This window comes from Zerene cesonia, unplaced genomic scaffold, assembly GCF_012273895.1.
Source record: "Zerene cesonia ecotype Mississippi unplaced genomic scaffold, Zerene_cesonia_1.1 Zces_u002, whole genome shotgun sequence".
Taxonomy (NCBI): Eukaryota; Metazoa; Arthropoda; class Insecta; order Lepidoptera; family Pieridae; genus Zerene; species Zerene cesonia.
In genome coordinates, this window is record NW_024045132.1 from 1,493,135 (window position 1) to 1,518,075 (window position 24,941).

The window sequence follows — 24,941 nt, forward strand, 5'->3', positions numbered from 1 at the left end:
GTCTGCGAGGTCTGCGGGGTCTGCGGGGTCGGCGCGGCGAGCGGGGTCAGCGGGGCCTGCGGGGGTCGCGGGGGCTGCTCGTCCGCGGCGGCGTCGCCGGACGCGTTCTCTTCCCCTTCGAGCGCCCTGACGGCGGCGTCGCCGGCCGCCTTATAATGATCTGTGAGCGTCGTCCACTCGACGCAGGACGGCTGCACGGACCACACGTCGGGCAGGAACAACACCACACACTCGAGTCTCGATTTGCCGGCACTGCTCTCGCGCCAGTAGTAAAACTCCACCATTCGGTACCTGCGCGGTTAACAGTGTTAATAATAGATACTCACATACGGCTCCCAGCATGGACACACATCCTCTACGCGAATATTAGCGGCGCTTTGGTAGGCCGGTACATCGCTCGGCATCCAATTACTTGCACCTTTACCGATGTACTACCACCTTTTACTATCACATATTGAATGTGTGCTGTACCATGTTTCATTTCTCAGATAAAACCAAAAGTTTCTATATTTCACAAACATCATGTTTATTGATTGGATAATACACAAATTCACTTAACTAATGGTTTAAAAGATTAATACAAAATAGTAGAGTAGAATCTTTTGGTTTGTATGTTAGAAAAATAAGACACTAACAGTGTGAAAGGTGATGTGTCTTATTATGACGCTTAAATAGAACTAAGTCAAACTTACCATTGGGTGCAATGAGATAAATCTATGCCAGTAAGAGATTTGCAAGTTCGAATGGCTGTTTTGACTAAGACTCCAGGATCTTTATCGGGATTTTCTCCATCAAGTGAAGGACTCCATGGTCCACCTATAGCAAAATTTTCACCCCCTTTGCCCTTTTGCCCTACAAGGAATTTTATAAGTCTAGTGGGATGTAGAGGTGTTTTACTGCTGCGTTTGTCCTTATCATCATTTTTTGTTAGTCCACATTTTTGGTAAAGAGACTCCAGTGTTGGCATACTAATAAGCATAACCTTAAAAAAACAATTCAAATATTAATAACACATTTTCAACCAACTTGAAAAAGTTAAGGAGGTTAGCAATTAGATTTTTTTTTGTGGCTGTGCTGCAGAAGTTTTGACTGGATGAACCAATTTTGATTAATTTCATCCTCCCATGTGGTCAAAAATAATTATTGATTACTTAAAAGATAAATTATTAAAGATCATTTTGGTACCTTAGCTGAAAATCTATAATCTGCATCAGGTGGCTCAAGTACAGAATCATTTGTGTTGGGATTAGGTATATCCTTGTCCATTATATGATATTGACATGTGTTATTCAAAGAAAATGGTGTCTGTGGTGGAAACGTTTCACCCCATTTAACATGGGCATTGAAGAAATCTGATGGTACATAAAGATTTGTGTACCTTTGAGATAATGCCGGTACATCCAATTTGTGACTGAAATAGCAAAATACAAATCATTATTTACGGATATTAAAATTAATTAGAAGAACATAATAATCAATGGTCAAAAAATTGTATTAAAGCAGAACAATTTCAAGTGCTATCTGTGATTAATGTCAAACATTTTGTTTGTTGTAAAAATATAATACTTACATATCCAATGGAATCCTTGGCACCCTCACCATGTACTTGACAGGGGAAGGTTGATGTACAACAGGACGTTTGCGTGGAGGTGAATCACGACGATTACGGCTGTCGCGACGATCGCGGGATCGAGATCGGCTTCTAGTACGTGAGCGTTTCTGCAAGTATAACTATATATTTGACACACTTTATTAAAAAAAATTTTTGCCATTTTACCGTTTGCCAAAAATTTTATTGCCATTACTGACACAAGTGATTTCGCTTTAGAATTTTTTTCAAGTACTACATTCAGATATATACAGTATTAACTTATTTTTAAAGACTAAACAGTACCAATGATAAATGTTTTATTGATGCTCTATGATGTTTTTAACTATTTTAAAGATCTTTTTTTTTTATTACTAATTCCGCCTGCTGCTATGCATAGAAAAGATAAAACAGTATTTGGGTTTTCTCCATATAGTCTTCCCTTCAACTTCACTTCAGCTGAATGAATATATTTCTTGAAATAACATGGCAATATTAAATAGGTCTATAGTAAATTGTATATTGTATAATAGTCCAAAGCTTCTTCTTGAATATTTGTTCAGTAATTAAATTGTTAAAAAAGATAATAAAAAATTAATACATTATTTACAAATAACATGGATCAGTTGTTCATCATGTAAATTTTTCATTCAAATTTCAATTGTGTAATATGTAGAAAAATTAATCATTAGATATTTTTCACATGTTACACAATTAGTAGAATTGAATGTTAATCAATATTATTAGCATACCCTATCATCTCTTCTTGAAGAGCGATCGTCACGGCGATCATCACGTCGAGACAAACTAGTAGATTTCTTTGGAGGTGGTACAGCATTATAAACATTAGATTTTGCATTACTTCCTTTCTGATTTGGGCCATTTTTTGGAAGAACCTGAACGCGAGTAGCATTCCATTTGAAAGGCATATTTGGATTATATGTTGCTTCCACAAGAACTCTATCGTTAAGTTTTGGTATGACTCCTTTAGCACAAACCGAAGTTTGGTAGAAAACATCATGATCAACAAATCCAAAATCATTGTGTGTTTTCGTAACAGTACCGGTAAAAACGCGTTGCTCATTCCCTTGTGGAGTTTGATTTGTGTTGTTTTGATACATGTTTGGATTCATTGCACGTGGAGTTGGGTATGCTACAACATTACCCGGGTACATTTGACCTTGAGTCATTTGATTCATCGGCATTTGACCCGCCATGGACATCGCCATTCCACCCTGCGCTTGCATCATACTTGGATTAAACACAGCTTGAGTTTGTTGGAATGGCATCATGCCTTGTTGTGACATCATGGCATTCGGATCCATTATTTGCGGATTCATGCCGGTGATGTTTGTATTAACATTTGACCGAGCCCACGGCGGATTTTTAGTGCCACTTCCGGATTGCATCTTATACAACTAATCTTTAGTAATACTGATATTTACTCATAAAACAAATTTATAAAGTTTACGTGTATATTTAAATTCTGAACAAATAGCACACACAATCTTTTATACGAAAGTCGCAAGACGCGAGCAAGGACGAATTGCGGGACGAGAAGCGGGGGCAGGGGGCGGTCATTCGGCAGCAGCGATCACAGACCCCGTATTATTATACTACTCTTTGTCACAGAGTATCATAATCGTAGCGCCTGGTAGCGGTACATTCAGTGTTACAAGCTTTAATCTGTGCTTATTAGGTACGGTCTACACTGTTATTTTTATAAATTATTAAAATAATTAAATTTTTGACTTAATTTTTAGCAATATTGATCATGAGGTATTTTCTTTATTTAAAATGTTGGTCAGAGGGGAGATAGGTAATGTGGAATATGATTTTTTTTTTACAAAAAATAGATAATAAATGAAAATGCTAATTCCTTATATTTTCTTGAAATTAAATAATTATACGTACGTATTTAAGTAGCGAAGGGAAAATTAATGTACTAAGTTTATCAGTATAGATGCATATCTTACTAGCTGTTCGACTGTACTTAATATAATTATAGCCTGTCACAGTGAAGTTTCAACTATTAATGGTAAAAGATTTTGAAAGAACCTTCGAAAACGAAATGGAAGTTATTGGCTTCTTTTGTTGCTGCTTCATATTATACATGTGCATATCTTTTTGTTTCTTTTTTTGTATTTCCCTTCTTTACTTCGTTCGTAGTCCTTTATGTCGTTTTAAAATGTATGATGATACATTGACGATAGTAATATACAAATTTTGAATGAATTATTTCAAGAAATACCTAAATAATAATTTGGAGTTGATTCAACGGGTTCGATTCGTGGTTAGAAATATGATTTTTTTTTACACCTTATGCTGCAGTTTTAGTTTTCATAAAAATGATGAAATTGGTATATATATTAGATCTAGGTACCTACAAATTTGATCTTCTCCTAGCTGCCGTACGTGTTATCAATGCGATCGTTCTTTTAAATTGGCCTAGATATGATGCATTCGACAATGGAATTTAAGGACAGATGAATTTATCATTATTAATTAACAGGAAACGTGGCCGGAGAGACTTAAAAAAGTGGTACTTAAAGAACCTACTATCGATGTCGCTCTGCGGGTGCTTGCGCTCGGGCCCCAGAGTCCGTCAGTTATAAACTTTTTTCAACATGGGTCTTATATTTGTAAATTTCACCGCACGTGTGTCGTGTTGATTCGTTATATTTGTTTAGGTACGAATGCCGAGATACATACATCACTCGGATAACTTGGGAGACGAATGTCGAATTCATTCAGTTGCCGGTAACTGCGTTCGTGGAAGCGCGCTTCGCAGTGACTTCAGTTTTCCCGCGAAAACATAAATCACATTTTTCTTATTCTTAATAAAGCGTTGAATTGTTGTATTTTCTTTTTTGTGGCTAAAGAGTCAATGACAATTTTTATTTATAATGTGGATGGGTCAAGGTGCAGTGTATTAGAAATTGGGCATCATGCCAGTTTGTTTTGGTAAACATTGGGATATTAAAATACGTAATAATATAAAGTCTACTATAGTAAGTCGGTATCTCGGAATATGATTGCTTGAAATAATAGATTTCTATAGTTTGCAACGTTTCGCGTTATATAAATCATTTAACATACGCAAGACAATTTGAGTTAACACCAAAAATATTCATACCAATAAGGAAATAACATATTGAAGCGATGTTATCGTGATATAATTAAATTAGAACTGTTATGAAGCTCTAATAGTATGACTGAGCAGTTGAAATCACCAGCCCAAGAAGGCTCGAGCCAAGTAGAGATCGAACCAATCAGGAATATAATAAAAAAAGTACATGTGCCTCAAAAAACCTTAGAAGCGAGATTATGGGATCTTTTGCAGCCTGTAGCCAGATTATGGGGTCTCATAACGGCTGTAGGTAAGACGACATTTATATACTTAATTAAACTACAACTTTGAAACTTGTATACAACAAGATTCAGTGAGACGTTTTTTTTAAATTAATAAGTGAATAGTCACGGCGGCCTGTTATGGTGGAACCTTTCGTTTTATTAAAGACTAGCTGCGTCTAAACAGTATTATATCGTAGTTAGCTAAATTAAATTTCATAAATAATTACATTTAACAAGAACTTTTACTGCAGTAATGAGCGGTGCTGGTGCAGAGCTAACTGTATTGCAATACGACTTAGCACCAGCTTTGATGTAAGTAATCTTTTAACAAAATCCTTTTCTTTATGGAACCCCTAGACTACTACACGTTTTTAGAACGTGTCACTGTTTTATATAGACCTGATAAAATATAATGTTAAAAATAATTTTAATATTGAAATATAATTTTCTCGACATGTTCTTGGATTGTGTTTTGAAAAAAAAATGCTAATTACACTATCACACTAATAATATAAATGTGAAAGTTTGGATGTTTGTCCGTCAATCACGCTGAAACTACTTAACGGATTTTGATGAAATTTGGTATAAAGACAGGGTAAGAGCTGACTTTTTATCCCGATTTAATGAGCATTAATTTGAGCATTGGGATAAACAGGGATCTTGATATTCGGACGGAGCCGGGACGGGCGTCTAGTTCTTGATAAAGGTAGCTTATCATGCATCAGTGTCATGAGAATCCATCATCCGTGATGATTAGCAAAATAAGATCCTTGACTATGTAATAAATATGTTTTGCTTCTCCAAAATAAGAAATGAAACCTAAATTATTTTGTATACAGAGCCGGCGCTACCTTGGTATTTATTCTTGAGACGATGTGGGTTATAGCCCTGTTTGTTGATCTATTGGGGCGCCGGGGAGAGTACACATTGGGCCTACGGTGTTGGGACTTCATGAGGTGGTCCTGTGGGAGGGCCCGCGCACCGTTCTACGCGTGTGCTGCCACTGCCCTATTGTTTGCTAACCTGACACTTCTGACAACAATATCAGGTAATATTACGTGAATAATTTTAATGAAGTATTTATTTAGAGCTAAGTAATGGAAAGCTATGGTAGAATAAATAATTCTCAAACGTACAATGTTAGATGAATTAGCAAATAAAATTTATGACCAATAGTAAGTACAAGTAGAAATATTGGAATAACACTTAGGTATTGCTTATAAAATAAAACGAGCTTATTACCCGCGACTTCGCCTGCGTGGTCAAAAGAAAAATCCAGAAAATTCATATTGGAATGAGGTTTTTGGGTTTCGAGTTCTTCATCTTTCGTGTCCTGCGATTGATTGTTTTCACAATTATTACTCTTAATCAGAATCAGATCAAAAATAAAAAAGTATAAAACATAAACCAATCATAACATTACAAAATACATTAGGTATAAGTATTATTTACACGTAGGTAGACCACTAATTGTAAGTACCAATGCATCATTGATACAATGATTTAACTAATAAGAACTATCAGCATCCTACTGCCTACTTGTATTAACATAAACTGTGGAACAAAACCATTTTTTTTCTTCTTTGCGTAATTTTCATTCGTTTACAGCCTCTACTAAAAAAAACTCAATATAAAAGTATATTATAGCGCTCACGTTGTGGCAAAAAGGAAATTTTACTATTTCATTTACAGGTCTACTATAGCCTACACGCTTGTGATTTAATATAACAGGCCAAAGTTATACCGTAAAAATGTTTTATAAAACACTTTGTTTTTGTGCGAAAAGATGAGAAAAATTCACTGAATAAATGTTATTTGTTACGCTGTTGTATTTTGGTCCTTAAATGATTATTTTAATATAAAATTCTCGTCACGTATGATACTTTGATACCTCATATCACGTATTCACGTACTCGGATAATCTAAAGAAAAATGTCATATCACATTTTCTCTATAAAATCCCAAAACGAATTTTCTTTTAAACCTTCACCTACCATTTAGTGTTTCAGTTTAAAATTATTCGTACTGTAAATTGAACTAACATATTCTTAAAGAAAAATATATTATCGTATCATCGTTTATTTAAATTTCACATTTTTTAGAAAAGGCAATGTCTGTTTAAATAATCCATTTAAAGGTTATTTATCTTAAAAGCAACACTGGTCCAAAATTGCAATATTTTAATCTGCATTATAGGATAACCACTCCATAATAGATAAAGTCCGGTCATTGGTGTGGTCGGTCATCTGCAAGGAGAGCTACAATAGCAAAATAAATTATTTCATATTTTTATTTTTCGAATTGCACAGAATAACGTTCCAGTGTAGTGAAGCTAGTTAAAATGATTAGATATCGCATACATCTAGTATTTTTAGGTGGGATGCTGTTAATCTTAGCAGCCCTTCGAGCTGCAGTGCCGTTCTCCCCCTACGCCAGCCACGGTCCCCACTCGCCTAGAGCAGGGAGCTCTTTGCTGAACCAACATGACCCTAATCTTCCTGATGTTTACTATAATGCAGCTAATGCTGCTGACGATAAGTAAGTATTTTCTTGTATTTTTTTTAGATTTGTCAAGTATTTTTAGACCCAATGATTTAAATCACATCTAGGTACACACGTTCGATGACTACGTATTTATTTCAATTAGTATTAAGATATCTTTTACATTAAAATTAACTCATTGTTCTATAATCTATTAATCTATTTTCATCTTTCCGTTTATGAAATGTTCTTAGAAAACATAGTATAAATAGTGACTTTTATAGATAGCATAATATCTTTATTCGCGATGTTAGCATACATAAACGATTTCCTCTTTCTTTTCTTAATTTACATAGAAGTATGTTGCAGAGTGGGTATGTCGAGCATGCTTCAGCACAAAAGGATCAGCTCGCACAGGATTAACTGCGGCAAACTAGTAGCATATGAATGGGGTTGTGTTAGGTAACGTACGGTGAATAGGGAAGCCAGAGATCCGTATCCTTTACCCGTCCTCCTTTCCTTGTTCCTTACCTTTTAATTTGGGCAATATATTTGCAGATACTATCCCTGCAAATGTTAATGTGTTCACCACACATTAACATAGTGATTGTGTATACCACCGGCTCGGTTGCCCGCTCAACTAGTGACTCAGGTAAAAGTGAGAGTTAATAATTTAATTTGAGAATGCTTATCAGCAAATTATCGTGTCTTTCTGTGACATTCTGGCCTTAGGATGCATAATGAAAAGCCCTGTTTATATTAGCAATTCTTGTAATGTGAATAAATGCTACGGGTATGCTTGAGTTTTTTACGTTAAAACTGTAAGTTTCACAGTAAATGTGTGAACATATATAAGTATTATATAAGATCTACATAACTAAAAGAAGAGATATTTTTATGTCATAGCGGGCAGCTGAGTTGGTGGTTCGCCTGATGGTAAGCGATCACCACCGTCCATGAACATTCGCAGTGATAGTGCCTCTGCGAATGCGCTGCCTGCTTTTAAGAGGTAAGGGATAAGAAAAGCGTTAACGACTGGATAGAAGGAATGGACTGAGGAAGGATGGAAAAGGAAATGGGCCTCTGCCGCCCTCACATACCGTATGAAACACAATAGCATGCTATTCTTTCTAGCTGGCCCGATTCGTGCTAAAGCATGCTCGGCTCCCACATCATCACTACATAGTATAAAACTAACTTTCTCTGTTCCTATGTCCCTAGATATACTTAAATCTTTAAAGCTACGCAACGGATTTTGATGGGGATTTTTTTAATAGATAGAGTGATTCAAGAGGAGGGTTTATATGTAAAATATCATGTATTTAACTACTCCGAATTAAACGCGTGCAAATACCCTTGAATGTATCTAATACGCCACAGAGACCGAATGATATAAGTGATCTATTACTCAGTTTTCTAATCTCGAATAGCTACATAGTTTCAACTTTCAACGTGAGATTCCAATGTCACTAGAACCTGGCAGTTAGTAAAAAAAAATCTCGATTGACAATTAACTCATTACAATACTGTGATTGTATAGTGAAATTGTTATATCAGGTTATACATCAGGCTTTGACAATGTACTTACGATATTTATTCATTTATTTAATTTGTTGTCTACGTAAATTTAAAAAATCGTTCCTTAAATATGAACTTTAAACTTTACAGGTGCGAGGAGATGACCGTCATAAAAGTAAAAACTCCAAGTAAATCCCGTTCCGTTACGCCAAATCCAACACTTTTGGAACTTTAGCAATATGCTTTTTATACAATAAATTATTTATTCATATAAATATTTATTTAATTCTCATGAAGATATGAACAATGAACAGTTCTTTGCGAATTCGTACTAACATTGCATATTGCATCATTCTGGTTGGTAATTATTACAATAAATCATTTCTCCATTGTGTAACATAAAAGGTAATGCAGACATTATTTTATTATACTATTATGAAACTATTTATAATTCTAGCTACAAGTTTTATTTATTTTCTACTTAACAATGTTTTTTTTTAATAAAACAATCTGTGATAGTTTATTATGGTCTACATTAGGATATCCGTGCCCATGTCTCTATTTTAAGTATGGTGTCAAATAAATATTTGAATATTACAGTTTTTTATTACATATATTTTTTAGTACTTAAATATATTAAGGTGTTAAGTTCAAACTTGTTTTTGACTTAAAACCGCGTAATATGAGTATGCAGCTTTCATGATCTGAAAAGATAAAAAATAATTATAATACAATATGATTTTTAAAATACAAGATTACTTTATGGTAATATCAATCTAATATCATGTCTGTATACATAGTTGTCTATTATTTCGCCCCGTTGATAAAAAAGGAAGATTTGTTTTTTTTTATATTTTATCTACAAAATTTTATTGTTCATTAATATATTTTGGTTTATATTTTCTAGTCTATATGTATCGCCTATGGTTTATATTATGGTAAAGCTACGAGCCGTGCTCTTTTAAAGTTAGAAGTGTGAACCATTAGCCGTAATATATTCAATGCTTTTGTCCGCAATAAAAAAATCAAAGATCCTTGATAATATTCAGCAATTTAAGAATAAATCATTTATTCATTTTAATTTATTTATATATAAAAAAAAAATCAGAATACACGTCCCATATTTCTTAGTATGAAAATAATAATGATATTTTGTTAGTAATATGCGATTGGACTAAGAATAGGAGTGACTTAATGTGACGTCATGCGCTTGTGCTTGATTTGAATTAATGTTTGAAAACTAAACGGTTATCATATGCTTAGAATTTCCAAGTGGATATATCGTATTTTTCAAAATTTAACACATAATGCACTTAGCACAGAGTACTTACAAATGCTCCTCGCCATTGCTATTCTTAGTGAATTGCATGGTCAATAATATGAGTTTGCACAATACTGAAACAGTCAGTCTACAAAATAAAATAGGTTGCAAAATTTTACGATTAGGGCAGCAAACAAATATGTCTTTCAGCAATATTTCGAGTAGTATATTGATTTCAAAAATATCGTTGTCGGGGACAGAACAACAAGACACAATGAATATAGATACACATCGTTTTGAGTGAAAAATATTTTTTGGTTGGCGAGGAGTTTATTGATTGACTACTATTGAAGTACATGATCTTTTTTTAGGCACAGATAACAAGTAGTATACTTACTATTGTGGTATCTTTACCCTAGTAAAAAACGCGACGTTTAGTAATGGCAATTAAAGTACTTTGACAATTATACGTTCAAACACGAAAAATTTGTGGTAATAACACTACAACACACTGAATGGGTACACTGAATTTTGATATTGATATTTTAACTAAAAAAACATAAAATTTTATTTATTAAAATAAATATGCAAATATTATGAGAACTCTAGGTTGTTTCTAATTGTTTATTGTTCTTTAGTATTGAGTTTTATTGCCTAAAATAACGAACAGTACTTTATTATAAAGTACGGGTGGCAAGTGGCAACCCTAGACATACGAGTAGACCAAGTGCATGTATTGAAGAACAATTGTTGCAATTAACGTCGTACTAACCATTGTTGATTGACTGATAAGTAAAAGGGCAACAAGTATATATTTATTATTGTTATCTAATAATTCCTTAGATAGTTGAATTTTCATGTTATGTAATTATAATATTAGGTATGCAATTATGGTGCTGATCATTATAAGTTTGTAATTTTTATATTAATTATATTTTATAACTGACAAAACTTTCTAAGTCGTAGAACAGAATAATAATAATAAACGAAAGTTACCGATTCTAAATATTTTTATTTAGTTTAATATCAATCTACTTTAACTTTGAAGTCTTATTGCGAAGAAAAAAGCGTTTGTGAGGTTGTAGAGAGTAATCTCTGGATTTATCGAACTGATTTTTATAATTATTCTACCAATAAAAAACCACACTATTTATGACTGTCATATATTTTTTAACTCAGACGAAACCGGGGCACGCGACCAGTTATGTATTAATAATATTAAGACAACATACATTAAGTCATTAATATCATGATCTGTTTTAGAATTAATTCTAAATCTTAGTTAGCACAGTACTGACTTAATTTTTTCTAAAGTAACGAAAAGTAGTTAAATACTGAAGATTTCGATTTGCGTTAACTAATTAGCACTCACAGCTAGAAAGCAATTGTTGTCCATATTAGCGAAGCCGGCGGCAGTTAAGCGAAGCGGTCGTTGTGTCCTCACCATGGCTATAACCAGCATACGTCGGAGGCGCGACGGCATGCGTTCCCATTTACACTGCATTATCGCTTCAGACACTCGACCAGCCTGCAACCAACTTTCCTTATAAAAGAAATGCTATTGAACCGTGTTTAGGCCTATGAATATAGTATGGGTAAAGATCCAGATCAGATCTTTATAAATGTAAACAATATATTTCAATCAATACAATCTCTACTAATTTCTTAAATGGGAAAATATCTGTCTGTCTCTTTTTCACATCACCACTACACAACTACAGAACCGATTAAGATCAAATTTGATACAAAAATAGTTTGAAAGTTGAGGGAGCTGATATGCTTTGTGTGTTCCGTAATGTAATTTCCATGGGAACAGGATATGCGGGTTCTTTCTGTGCTATGCGAGCGAAGCGAGGGCGGCCTGCATACTTTTAGTATGAACCACAGATAACATAATACTATTCTTGTAGCAGTGGAAATAAGGTATGAACAATAGGAAGTATAAACATAAAATTGATATTTACTTAATAACAGTAGATGTAAATTTATTCTGTGTGCATTAACATAATCATATGGGAAGTTCTATTACATTAATTTACAATTGGCTATGCGATTTAAGAAATCAAATATTAATCAACACGAAACATCGTAATCATGTTTTATTACAAAAACCATTAAGATGTTTTTTTTAAATACGAATCGCTTGAAAGAAGGAACTAAAAATATAGATTTCCTGGTTAAGATTTGAGGAATGTTTTATTGCAATAAAACAGAGAACAGGTTGCGAATTCTAAGACGTTGAAAATACTCACTATAATACGATTTCTTAGAAGGATCGAAAGAACAGCAAGAAGTAAGTTCTAATATGAGGAATGTTCAATGACGGTAACTATATTTTGTTATTCGTTGCCCAAAAACTAACTAATTCTTTAAATCGATCAAGTAGTTTTGTAATTTTATTTGTTAAAACAAAATATATAATATAAGTAAAAATAGAAGTTCAAAAATAATTACAGTTATTTCTAAATATATAAATATTGAACTTACTTGATATGTTAACTCGCTAGCAGTGAAACATTGTATTGCCAGCTGTATTATCATCGCCGCAAAGAAAGCCAAAGAAGTGACCAAACGGATGGATTTAAAACTGGATGCGTCTTGCTGTTTAAATAATTATGGTTATAAAACATGGGAATTTAGAATGGACTGAAATAATTTCGGTTAGAAATTTATAGAAGGTAAGTGTTTGGTGTGTAGTGAGGAAAAACATACTTAGTAAGGTTTAGTAATTTATTTTTTTATATAACTTTTAGCATGCAATTGCAATGCATGTAATTTAGGGCAATTGAAGAATATGATACGCCTAGCAAAAAATAGATTAAAATTACGTCAATGCTATCAAATAATTATAAAAATGTACTATTATTATGCACTTATTGTGTGATAAAGCGTTACTACATAGTCAGTAAAAGATAATTAAGTAATTAGACTTACCGAAACTTGTACCATTACTACGCAAATAGCAGCCATGCTTGATAATAGTTGTGTCATAAAGCCATAGGAATATGTTGCGGCAAATTTTTCCACACATCTAAAAGAAACCGGAGAATTAATTGAAGAACAATTATTAGCTTTGTTAACAACAGGCGACTGTATTTTTTGGGTTTCCTCAAATAAATATATAACAAACCACATTTCGAAACCATAAAATCTAACTACATTAAAATTTAAAGATAATAGGTGTTTAGTGGAGTTTTTAACTAAGCGATTGCTTTATTGTAGTATGATATAACAGTCGTCGCTAACATAATATTAATAAAGTTGAAGAAAAAGGTGAAAAAATTACATCTTTCATAGAGCGTACAAAAATTGAATTTTTTTATGATTATTTTCACACAACTCTAGATATTTATGGAAAGTAAGCTCGAAGTCTTTCATTTTGAGCCAAGAGTGAATATGAAGTGTCGATAAAGTTGATTCAGGTGTAAGAAAAAAGCAGCCAAGTCACAATATTTGGGATGTAATCCGGAGATATTACTGCGTGTCGTATCCTCTCTGAAAGCGGTTCGCTTTATTGCCTCAAAATTGATACTTTTTTACGCTACGTCGTATATTTCGTCTTTTACACATTTCCTGAGTAATTTCATTGAATTTTTCATCATTAGGAATTTAAGGTAAAATATGCTTTCTATAATATAATATATCTTGTTTGACGATGTATGTCCATTAAGTACACATTGTAAAGGACCATTCGATAAAAATGCGCATTTACTTAATTTATGTATGTACGCGTATAATAGTGCTATTAACATCAGATACGTATAAAAAATAACAGTAGTTTGCTGTCGACATAAGTTATGAGTTTAAATGTGCCAAATGAGATTTAATATTTTAAATTATATTTTTTACTTCGATAGATACAGATAATAGATATCGTTTGTTGAGCAATGATATATCAACAAAAAAGGAAAGGGATTACATAAAATATGCGTATTGAGCCTTTCGTTTAAATGCAATATATACATAAATCTATTAAGTACCTAGCTAAGTCTTAATAGTTATAGCCTATAGGTACTTACGCAATTAATAACTGGTGTTGACGGAAGCAATTTGAAACAGCAAGTTCCAAAGAAGTTTCGAAATCTTCTAGCCTACTATTTGATCTAATAGCCGCTAACAAATCTATATCATCCCCGTGAGACATTAATAACAATGATGTATCTTCATTATTATCGCTCTGTATGCGTTCGGTAACTTTCCTCACAGTGCGGTCATAAACAGTTGTTATTGCTTCTTGTAATATAACGAATTGATTACTCATATGTAATATGACTGAGCCAATGAATGTGTCTATTGTCATAACAATATGACCCGTCCAGAGTAAACCTACAGTTTCTAAAATAAACGTTGAAATGTATGATTGATTAGATTGATAACTCCATGGAATGTAAATAGGCTGCGGTAATGTTCTCGGTGGCTTTTGCATGGAATCATTATAATTTAGCACTTCACGCTTCCATCGGATATCCTGTATTATGCCATAAACATTTGTATTACCAATTGTTATCCAGCCAAAGAACAAAAACGCACCTGTTAATAATCGAGTAATCTTTACAGTTCTTTTATTGCGTTCATTATTTTGATAGAACTGTTGCATGTCTATTTCTAAAGTGTGAACAATATCTTGGATCTCTTTATTCTTAAAGAAAAATATGTACAACTTGATCAGCGTAAGGTTGTGGGTTATTACAAATGAGAGACTAAACATAAAACGGTCTAAGTCTTTATCTCCGACAAAGGGATCTATTGTTTCTAGACCAACGAAGCCGGCAACCCACACAAGTTCAGTTAATAGAGAGTAGTATACGTAGATTCCTGGAAAATTCCTATTGTCCTCTTCATCGGGATGATGCCACCAACCTAGACCCAGAAATCTCAATAGAAGATAGTGCACAGCAAAGTAACGGCGCGGACGATTTTCCCTTAAATTTTTCATCTTACCATCAAAGGACTTTGCAAACACAAGCCAATGCGAAGTTTAAACGGAGATTAAGGAAACTCATTTTATAACTTTCAATGTGTATTCAAGACACGAGCAGAGGCGATAAACATAAGGGTTATCACGATTTTTTTTCTATATAAATGTTTCGTAACGAATCTACCAATTTAAATATAGTTACTAAGAAGTAACTATTTGAACTAATAGTCACTTCAAGCCTGCTTTAAATCAATAACCCGCACAATATAGAGTTTGTCGTATTTGTTTACATAATGGCTATTGGAACTTTATTTCATCGCTTCGTATCATCAAGGGCAATCTGTAAATATTGAACAACATGAGTATTTGGAATGCACCAAAAACCGAATATTCAGAGTTCCGGCTTATATTCATAAAGTTCCTATAATTCTGTCCTTTTTAAACCCACTTTTATTAGCTTAATCTGCATGTGTTTAATTTGTATGTAATCGACTCCTTTAAGCTCGACTTTGATTTACTTTAAACGGAAAGATTCAATTCAATACAATGTATAATAATTCATTCATATCCTTTTAGAGTTTCGTACATCAGGGGAAACGGTACCTTTCTACTAATATATCAATATCTTTGTTACTTCTACTTAAGAGTTTGGATGTTAGGACTTCATTAATTTAAATATCTTGTATGGTACCAGTCTGCGTGACATTATTTTATTTTTCGCTTCTGAATTGGGCTATAGCTAAAATGATTAAGTATTCACTGAAATTGGTTAACCAAAGTGCTGTAATTGATGGTTATCAATATGACGATTTAAAGGTGTTATTTGTAGTGAATATATAATTCCTTCTATGCTTAAATTATACCTTTATTTTAGTAATGTGCCGATCACGTGTATAAATTTCTATTGAAAACTTCGTATTTAAATTTGTTTAAATTAAATCATTATATTCATTAACAAAATTGAGGATTATTGTAATTTTACAATAATATAGCGATATCACGACATTTTTATTTTCTGAAATATTATGTATACATATAAATGTAAAGACATAAGAGTTTCGAGTTAAACCTAAGATTTACGAACTTTGGATGGTAGATATCCGAACAGTTCATTACACTTGTTTATTTGGAACTTTTACCACGATTTATCAGGTAAATATTAATTCATTTATTTACCTCAAAAGGCATTCTTGTGGAAAAATGTACCACTCCAAATCCTAAAATGAGTCCAAAAAACAAATACATAAATTATAATCAATAAGTTAAGCAGTTCAAAACATACGGAGATACTGAGTTACAAAACCAAAAAAATGAAAACTTCCTTCTTTTGGAACATTTGTAAACGAATAATAAATGATCGCTGACGCCCTCTACCGAGTATTAATATATTGTATATATACTTGGTAGTATATATAGTATAGGTAAAATTCGATTCTGCCTACAAAAAAATAATGCGTTAAATTGCAAGCGAATTAGGGATCCAAATTCTATATTGGAAACACATTATATTACTTTAAATTCTCTTTAAGATTAGGCAGTTGAAATTCGGAATTCGGAAAAAAAATTCTAAGAGAATTTTCTATTGTAATAGGTGTATTCATTAAAAGCAATGAAATTTGAAATATGTTAATGTAAAAATAAGAGTCATTAAAACTTTCTAAGCATAAAATTAAACCGTCGAAAAAACTAAAATCACCCTTTTTCCCTATTGTTAGGGGAGATTTTTTTTCCGCATTTACTTGGGAACAATGTCGAGTGTGTGAATATCTACATTCTATCCAAAAAAAATATATATATTAAAATCGGGCTAGGCACACTATAATAATGTTAAATTAACATCGTCTTTCAATATTAACTCGGCATAATGTATTTTTTTTTGGTCATATTAATAATAACATCTATTAAACCACTCCGAATTTAACGCATACGAAACCGCGGGCAAAAGCTAGTATATTATTATATATTTACCTTTATTTGTTATAGTTATATAAATTTTAATTTATAGATTTCAAGAACTCTTCCGCGTGACCTTCATAAACTGTCTTTATATTTCCTCTATTAACCAATAGATGGCGTGAATATACGCACGGCCACATTTTTATTTTGAAGCATAAACAAATACAATAAACTATTTAACATTTTAAATATCCACAATGTTATTGCTCATCATATAGTATGTAGTAAATGGCAGGTAAGTATATCTTATAATATCTTAAAATATAATCATGAATTGGAACGTAACAAGTAAATAAGTGTTCAAGCGCCACAGCGTTGTATGTCATAAACATTAGCCAGCGAGAAATTCGTTAAGTTGGGCTGTAACTACCCAAATTGTTGTTTTAAATTTTATATACTTACTGTTCATTTGAAAACGGATACATAATAATTTATGAAGTAAACAATTTCAACAAATAAGAATAATAAATTATTAGGTTAGGCTTACGTACTTCATTTAATTATTTTATTAACCTTATGCTTGCAGCTGTAAAATATTACATAATAAAACACTTAAATGAAAAATAATGGTTGTATAAACATTTTTCTATTTTTACATGTTAGAGTATTCATCATTTAAGCGCAAAAAGCGCTACTCTAGCAAAAGGTATCAGCTGTTCATGTTTTAATTCTTGACGTCTGTCAGTTGCACAAATCACAATTTACATTTTACAACCTCAAAATGGATTTAATCTTGAGTGATAAGTATCGCATTCTCTTTGCAGAATGCATGAAAATAAAACTGTATTCAGCAATCTGACTTCATGCCGGAGGGATGTGTAGTAAAATTTTCTAAGAAATACGGTATTTCCAAAGCACATAGCTTGAATACCTGTTTATGAAAGATAATGTTTTAATAGAAAATGTTTATAAATGTATTATTTTTTTATATCGATGTGAAAGAAATGCGATATCTGTAAATTTAACAAATATTGCATGAGAAGATTTAAGGAAAATCAACAACTATTTGTAAGTAAGCAATCCAAATCTATTAATTATGTTCTAAAAATTCTATTAATTTTTTGGCACCGTTATTAATATTATTATTTTTGTCTAAGAATGTTTTGTTTCGTAATAAATTTAAATTATAATAGGTAAAGTAGTCTAAAGTTTGAATGCATGAACAGTGATTTTTAGTCATTTTCTCACTCATCACATAAAATATAGATATAATCTTTTCGTAATCTCTGATGTTATTGAATTATGTTTTATCGCGAACTTTTCATTGATGAATATTTTGTACATAATAAAGTTTATTGCAATTTTTGATTTTATGATTACATGTTTTACTTCTGTCTATGGATAACCAGAAACTTGAATACCGGTAGTGTACCGTTATAGTAGAAGCTACGAGATATAAAATAATATATTAACTTTATTTTATTAAATTCGCTATTGTTCGTTAATGTTTGCTATTTGCAGTTGTAGAGCTAGTAGAGATTTTAGGATCAAAGACCAATAACACAAATTCAGCAAAAAATAGCTTTACGGTCAGTGTCCACGTTGCGATATTCTTGATAATATGGGTTTAATGAAAACGCTCACCGCGCTTTCTGACAATCAAAGAGAGACCTTAGAAATTAATAGGAAATTCATAGACCATAGGTTGTAGCTGACATACCTTTCAGCATCGACGCCTTGAACCGATTTTGACATTTTTTTTTCTTTGAAAGGTGAATTAGTCGGGAGTATTCTTATCTATGTTGAATGAAATTCGATCGAAGACAGCCGCTGCCACGGATGGAGATTTATGAGATAAGATTTAGTTATTGTTCTTTGTATAAATAACAGTGTTTTGTTTTGTTTCCTACTGACTTAAACAATTTCGAAAGCTGTTGCGATAAACGTAAACTTTATTTAAATTGAAATAAAAATAAAACAATTTTCTATGTTAAGTTAGACATAATTATTTAATCAAAATAAGCACTACAGACGTCAGAAAAAAAAATCGTGTATGCCGTAGTAATTTCTGTAGGCTCTTAGTGGTAATAGCTCGGAATTCGTATAGACTTGGAATTTCGGTCCGTTGGAGTATTAAACATAATTTCACAAAAATAAAGTCGGTGTCACTCTTATCCTTGGGCTTTATACTCCAAACTATATAAGAAATCTTCCAAAATCAAGTATTTTCTTCATGAAATATTCTGTTTAGGGGAGGAGGGATACCTTCACCCCAAAGTTATTGAAATTCAAAAAACAATAAAGTTTCCCAAATGTACTCTAGCTAATTCTGAATACAGTAGTAGAAACGTCAGGATTTTCGTGGAAATCGTTGTTTTTAAGTAATCCGTGATTTGCCGACTGAATTTTGCAAATTACTACACGTAAAGTCTTCAAAATAAAAACGAAAAAATCAGTGTAAAATGTTATATTTATTCAACACAATGTAAATATATGCAATTCAGACTCCACATAGAGCTAAAAAGGGCTTAAAAAAATCGGTTTTTGTTATACATATACCATAGTACACATATCTTTATGCTTATCTACGAATATAACATCATTTTATTTAACTAAGAATGAATTGTAACACATTAAGTTTTAGGGGATCCCTTAAACTTATAATTTTCAATGTTGCTTCCCTTTTTGGCTAATTGCTTATTTTCTATATAGGTTATTGATTCAGTTTTATTTACCGTTTTTAAATGTTTGTTGTTGACGTACGCATCATTTGTGTTTATTTCCGTATTTAACTGTTCTTATCCCTCGTTGTTTGCAATTCCGAGATATCTATTCGATTTTATATTGCCTTAGGCCAGTTATCTCATTAATCAGTTATCACTTGTGACGATTTATGAAGGCTGTCATTGATATTCCAATATTTATTACAACTGTTCTATTAAAATTTGAACTCGGTTTGAACTGTACATATATTTAAATAATTAGTTATTGGAGTTGTTATAGAATGTTATTTTATATAACTTGACGAAATCTGATGTTCATCGAGATTATAAATATATTAACAGTGATGTATTTAACATGTGACTATCATCAGCCAAATGATTAAACATAAGCATACTATTTAAAATGTCTTGTATTTGAGATAATAATATTGTGAGAACTTAGTTGCCGCGTATTATAGGGCTTTATTATAAAACAGATAAGCATTGACATAATTCGAGTATAGGAGTCGCATCAGTTGATAAAGTTTTCTTATTTTATCGTATTTTAGAGTTAAGACAATACATTATTTAAATAAATCAGCGATTGCGATGTATAAATGTATTTCCTTTGAAGATAATTACTTGTCTTAATAGAGTATTATTATTATTTTTTTATTATGTAATATGGATTATTACTTATTCAAGCATTCGTTTGTTGCGTCTCAGAATATTTTTTCCCTATTTATAATAATAATTAATACTTATAAAAATAAGATATTAAATGTATATGTAATCAACATAATCCCAATATTTTATTAAATATGATTGTTTTTTAATTAAATTATGCTATGAACATACCTAAAATTTAACCGTATTTAATATTTCTTTATTAGAAACGGGAAGAATGGTGCAAGTAATGTTTGGAACGTGGGACTATGTCATCATGGTCGCCACGTTAATCGCCTCAGTAGTAATTGGTCTTTACTTTAAATTCACTGGCGGCAAACAAAAAACAAATGAGGTAGGTATGTTTTTATATGATTATTTTTTTAACCATGTCCTTCAAAAATTTACCCGTAAAATGTATAACTTTCAGGAATACCTTTTGGCCGATCGAAACATGTCTATATTTCCCGTTGCTGTATCATTGATGGCTTCATTCATGTCTGCCATAACACTACTTGGAGTATCGGCAGAAAACTATTACTATGGAATGATATTTGTTGTCATAAATCTATCATACGGTATCGCGACACCGATCGCTTCGCATTTATATCTGCCGGTCTTCTTTGGACTTCAAAAGACTAGTACTTATGAGTACTTGGAACTGCGTTTTGGGCCCAAAATTAGAATGTTGGCTTCATTGACGTACACGTTGCAAATGATACTCTATAATGGAATCGTGCTCTATGCTCCTTCGATTGTTCTAGAAGCCGTGACCGGTCTAGATAGAGTAATATCTATATTAGTTATAGGATTGGCCTGCACTTTCTATTCTACTTTAGGCGGTATGAAGGCCGTACTTTTTACTGACTTACTTCAATCATTTTTAATGTTCGCTGCTGTGTTTAGCATTGTAATTTTTGCGATGATAAAAGTCGGAGGCCTAGAAAACATTTTTATCATAGCCAAAGAAGGTGGACGACTTGATTTCTCGAAGTAAGAAATATTATAAAATATATTTATTTTCAGTTCATATGAATATGCTCTTATGTAATTTCCATTTTCAGTGTCAGTTTGGACCCTACAGAACGGCACACATGGTGGTCCTTAATTATCGGAGGTTTTATTACGTATCTATCTTTAAATGCCGTAAATCATACGCAGGTAAGCATCCAGCATAGACTTCTTTGAAAATTAGTTCTTGTCGGAGTTATTAAGCGAAATAATGATTTTATAGATTCAGCGGTTATTAACAGTGAGTTCTCTATCTCGTTCCCAACAATGTCTATGGTGGAGTTGGCCCGTTCTATCCTTATTGAGCGTCGTCACATGCACAAGCGGCTTAGCTATCTATGCTGTGTATAAGGACTGTGACCCATACGTCAGTAAATCTATCTCAGCGGTGAGTATTGTTAAGTATTTTAGAACTTTTCATGACTGGCGCATGCTATCGGGTCTGTTGACGGGATGTAATACATACATGTTTACCTGATCTATATTTTATATCAAACAACAAATACAACAGACATACGCACACACACATTTAAAAATGATTTCACAATTTGGTCAATCCTTTTCAAATGATATTACAAAGAAACTAAAAGAAGAGTTTTGTTTGTTTGAACGCACTAATCTAAGGAACTACGGGTCCGATTTGAAAAATTCTTTCAGTGTTAGATAGCCTTTTATTGAGGAAGACTATATATGTACCACGGGTGAAGCTAGGGCGGACCGCTAGTCATTATATAAAATGCAGAACTAATACTCCTCTATTTAACATACCAAAACAAATTTTACAGAGCATATATAATAACTATTTTTTCGTAAATCATTTACAGTTATTTTAGGGCATTACTATTACATAATAATTATTTGGATTTAGTTGTTTTGCTTTTCGAACCGTGTTAAAATCAAATATTTCTCCCAGCCGAATCATATATGTATATGGGTTCCAACTGTTTTATATACACAAGTAAATAACATAACGGTATTAATGCTTAATTTAATCGCGATGAGGTGTATTTATAAATATCAAAAGCATTTTTATTGTTCACAACCTCAATATTATAAATCAGTTGTTATTACTACCTAGTCGGATTTAATTGCACAATATTATATGTATGATATTAATTTATATTTAGATTTGGGTTAAAAGACCTCATAACATCTTTAAAAAGTTATTTATTCATAGCTTTATACCGTAAAATCGTAAGTCGTATAATTAAATTTATAATATATTCTGCGCTTATTTAGCCTAATGAATATTATTAATATATTTAACAGGTAATACTTTAATAATTTGACTAGCGTTCAACCCCGGCTGCGCTTGTGGTACAAATAATATGTCAGGGACCACGTATATATGCAACGGTGATGATTTTTGAACTCGGTCCAGTAGTTACTGTGGTTAGCGCGTTCAAACAAACAATCTATACTTTAGCTTTATTTTATTAAGTATAGATTTCTGAGGAATCGATTTATGTGAGATTATTTATAGATTCTCATTTTATTTTAACCTAGACCTATATTAACACAGTTGTGTTAATACATACAATACGAACATTTTGAGCGAGAGCAATTATAACCACTAAAGGAATATTGTCTGGCACAAATCGAAACCGTTACGTTAAATGATGTGCTAAATTGAACGCATGAACTCTTTATTATTTCAATAGATAGATCAGCTCATGCCCTACTTCGTGGTGGACACAATGCGCTCAGTTCCAGGACTCGCGGGTTTGTTTGCGGCTGGAATTTTCAGCGCATCCTTGTCTACTATATCGGCCTCTTGCAATGCGCTTGCTGCAGTAACTCTCACCGACTATGTAAGCAGGTTAGTTGGTACCTAATGACAGCTTTTTGAAAATACATCTTTTGTATCTGAACTGAAATCATACTGCTCGAGATTATTTAGATTTGTTTTTTCGCTATTGATATGTCTATTTTTATCGCCAAACTATAGGTACGCTATATAAACGCAGCTCAACTAATCTATACGTCGTTGAGAGTTGAGACAATAACATTTAAAGGTTATATTATACAGTAAATGATAACTGCTTTATAAAGATAATTTCATATGAAGCAACTGATAATGCGTGTTTGCAGATGGTGCACAGTACGTGAAACGTACATAGCCTGGTTAACGAAGTTAGCAGCATTTGCGTATGGGATGGTATTTCTCGCCTTAGCGTTTCTTGCACAATATTTAGGGGGTATTTTGCAAGCAGCTCTGACTATATTCGGAGCGGTCGGTGGACCCCTTTTCGGGGTGTTTACTTTGGGAATGTTTACAACATACGCTACGGAAATGGTAAATTGTTTTGATTTTAGACTGCCAAAATTAATTCCATTATATTTACTAAATTGTATGTAAATAATTATACATTGTAGCTAGAAAGAAGTCTAATAAAACACATTTTATTTTATATTTTACACACCGTTGACGAATGCATGTTATTTCAGGGTGTTTCAGTGGCTTTACTGAGCGGTATGTCCATGACCTTATGGATGAGTTTCGGTAGTCCACGTCCATTGCCGGTAAAGTTACCACTTAGTACCGAGGGATGTTTGAATGCCACCATACCATTGGCTGTTACGTCACAAACATCAGATTACTTCTACTTGTACAAGATATCCTACATGTGGACGAGTCCGGTACGTTGTTTTTTTTAATATTTAACAGGGATAACAAAATACATGTATAAATTGATCGAGTTATACACCGTCGCTAATGCGAAAGACAGGAATTTTTCTTTTCGCTTTGTAAGGTTTTTCTTGTACGTTAAAGAAATAAAAGTAAAAACCCTTTCTAATTTTGGAGAAATTTGTACGAGCGTAAGGTTTTGATGGATGTAAGTGAATCCCTTTTTGGATTCACATTCAGTAGCTTCATAAAAACACTGGCTTTCCTCTATCTATTTGAATTTAATTGTTTTTCTGTAAATGTTATGATGTAAATTACGAAAATTAAGAAGGATAATGGACATTTATCCTTCTGCAGACGGAAAATGTACAGAATGACGTTACAGCTATCCATATATACTATTCTGAATAATAGAACAATGAAATCAATTGTTAAAGTTTATTCTTATTTACTTGGTATAAAAGATTTTCTATTAAATCGTTTATTTCGATTTAACATAATTAAAAACAATTCATTAAAAAATCTGGTAAAATGTGATACACGTACGAATATCGAAATAATAAAGAGAAATACATAGATTAAAATAAACAGTTTGCAAATAATGACCTTGTTCGCTTGTACACTTAAACTAACTAAAATTTTAAGTGCGTCACAATTTGCATCAAATTATCAAAAACAAAATTGCAATATTGACAAATCATTCGATATTTAAGAATTACAGCACCTTCATTAATTTAACCTTCAGAATCATTAGAATGATATTCCGCATCGCTTTTAATAGCTTTCGGTATATTAAACAATTAAATATTGTTGCTCGGTATATTAAACAATTAAATAAAATTTGGGGTATATTGTTGCTCGCGTCCGTAGGCTTTGACTCTAGATCCCCTACACGTGTACCCCGGGTAGTGCTAAAT

At 32.4% G+C, this 24,941-nt stretch overlaps 4 protein-coding genes across 11 annotated transcripts in view; 2 read left to right on the plus strand and 2 right to left on the minus strand.

The window, feature by feature from the left end:
* LOC119838374 (cell division cycle and apoptosis regulator protein 1-like) overlaps nucleotides 1-3,168 on the minus strand; it is a 9,416-nt gene extending 6,248 nt beyond the window's left edge. The window contains exons 1-5 of the mRNA XM_038364304.1: nucleotides 2,341-3,168; nucleotides 1,571-1,719; nucleotides 1,186-1,411; nucleotides 693-982; nucleotides 16-291 (exon numbers count right to left, since the gene is read on the minus strand). Coding sequence (XP_038220232.1) covers nucleotides 16-291; nucleotides 693-982; nucleotides 1,186-1,411; nucleotides 1,571-1,719; nucleotides 2,341-2,997 — 1,598 coding nt within the window. The 5' untranslated portion in view covers nucleotides 2,998-3,168. The remainder of the gene's footprint in view (nucleotides 1-15; nucleotides 292-692; nucleotides 983-1,185; nucleotides 1,412-1,570; nucleotides 1,720-2,340) is intronic.
* Nucleotides 3,169-4,250: 1,082 nt separating this feature from the next.
* Nucleotides 4,251-9,536, plus strand: LOC119838378. 2 transcript variants are annotated; one of them, XM_038364312.1, is made up of 5 exons: nucleotides 4,251-4,968; nucleotides 5,194-5,254; nucleotides 5,782-5,990; nucleotides 7,318-7,480; nucleotides 9,092-9,536. In XM_038364312.1, the coding sequence occupies exons 1-5, from the start codon at nucleotides 4,800-4,802 to the stop codon at nucleotides 9,174-9,176; spliced, it is 687 nt and encodes a 228-aa protein (XP_038220240.1). In that variant the 5' UTR covers nucleotides 4,251-4,799; the 3' UTR covers nucleotides 9,177-9,536. The 2 variants fall into 2 exon arrangements, with proteins under 2 accessions (XP_038220240.1, XP_038220241.1); XM_038364313.1 differs by having other exon boundaries at nucleotides 4,836-4,964.
* Nucleotides 9,537-9,549: 13 nt separating this feature from the next.
* On the minus strand, nucleotides 9,550-14,925 carry LOC119838377 (odorant receptor 7a-like). 3 transcript variants are annotated; one of them, XM_038364309.1, is made up of 5 exons: nucleotides 14,222-14,478; nucleotides 13,137-13,233; nucleotides 12,690-12,803; nucleotides 11,647-11,730; nucleotides 9,550-9,645 (listed from the first exon to the last, which is right to left on the minus strand). In XM_038364309.1, the coding sequence occupies exons 1-5, from the start codon at nucleotides 14,461-14,463 to the stop codon at nucleotides 9,592-9,594; spliced, it is 591 nt and encodes a 196-aa protein (XP_038220237.1). In that variant the 5' UTR covers nucleotides 14,464-14,478; the 3' UTR covers nucleotides 9,550-9,591. The 3 variants fall into 3 exon arrangements, with proteins under 3 accessions (XP_038220237.1, XP_038220236.1, XP_038220238.1); XM_038364308.1 differs by having other exon boundaries at nucleotides 9,564-9,645; nucleotides 11,575-11,730; nucleotides 14,222-14,925; XM_038364310.1 differs by lacking the exon at nucleotides 12,690-12,803 and having other exon boundaries at nucleotides 9,564-9,645; nucleotides 11,575-11,730.
* Nucleotides 14,926-17,777: 2,852 nt separating this feature from the next.
* The window catches only part of LOC119838314 (putative sodium-dependent multivitamin transporter), a 21,405-nt gene continuing 14,241 nt past the window's right edge, over nucleotides 17,778-24,941 (plus strand). For all 5 annotated transcript variants that reach the window (XM_038364195.1, XM_038364197.1, XM_038364194.1 and 2 more), the window contains exons 1-8: nucleotides 17,778-18,084; nucleotides 20,612-20,739; nucleotides 20,815-21,377; nucleotides 21,449-21,545; nucleotides 21,619-21,783; nucleotides 23,057-23,214; nucleotides 23,487-23,691; nucleotides 23,844-24,035. In XM_038364195.1, coding sequence (XP_038220123.1) covers nucleotides 20,623-20,739; nucleotides 20,815-21,377; nucleotides 21,449-21,545; nucleotides 21,619-21,783; nucleotides 23,057-23,214; nucleotides 23,487-23,691; nucleotides 23,844-24,035 — 1,497 coding nt within the window. In that variant the 5' untranslated portion in view covers nucleotides 17,778-18,084; nucleotides 20,612-20,622. The remainder of the gene's footprint in view (nucleotides 18,085-20,611; nucleotides 20,740-20,814; nucleotides 21,378-21,448; nucleotides 21,546-21,618; nucleotides 21,784-23,056; nucleotides 23,215-23,486; nucleotides 23,692-23,843; nucleotides 24,036-24,941) is intronic.

What these genes read in the sequence shown, in the direction of transcription:
- LOC119838378 (XM_038364312.1), top strand. Translation starts at nt 4,800, where the DNA reads ATGACTGAGCAGTTGAAATCACCAGCCCAAGAAGGCTCGAGCCAAGTA. An exon ending in GGGTCTCATAACGGCTGTAG is followed by an intron (nt 4,969 to 5,193) that starts GTAAGACGACAT and finishes CTTTTACTGCAG; the next exon opens with TAATGAGCGGTGCTGGTGCA. An exon ending in ACTTCTGACAACAATATCAG is followed by an intron (nt 5,991 to 7,317) that starts GTAATATTACGT and finishes TAGTATTTTTAG; the next exon opens with GTGGGATGCTGTTAATCTTA.
- LOC119838377 (XM_038364308.1), bottom strand. Translation starts at nt 14,910, where the DNA reads ATGTTTAGTCTCTCATTTGTAATAACCCACAACCTTACGCTGATCAAG. An exon ending in CTAGCGAGTTAACATATCAA is followed by an intron (nt 11,731 to 12,689) that starts GTAAGTTCAATA and finishes AGTTGGTTGCAG; the next exon opens with GCTGGTCGAGTGTCTGAAGC. An exon ending in ACAACAATTGCTTTCTAGCT is followed by an intron (nt 9,646 to 11,574) that starts GTGAGTGCTAAT and finishes TTATCTTTTCAG; the next exon opens with ATCATGAAAGCTGCATACTC.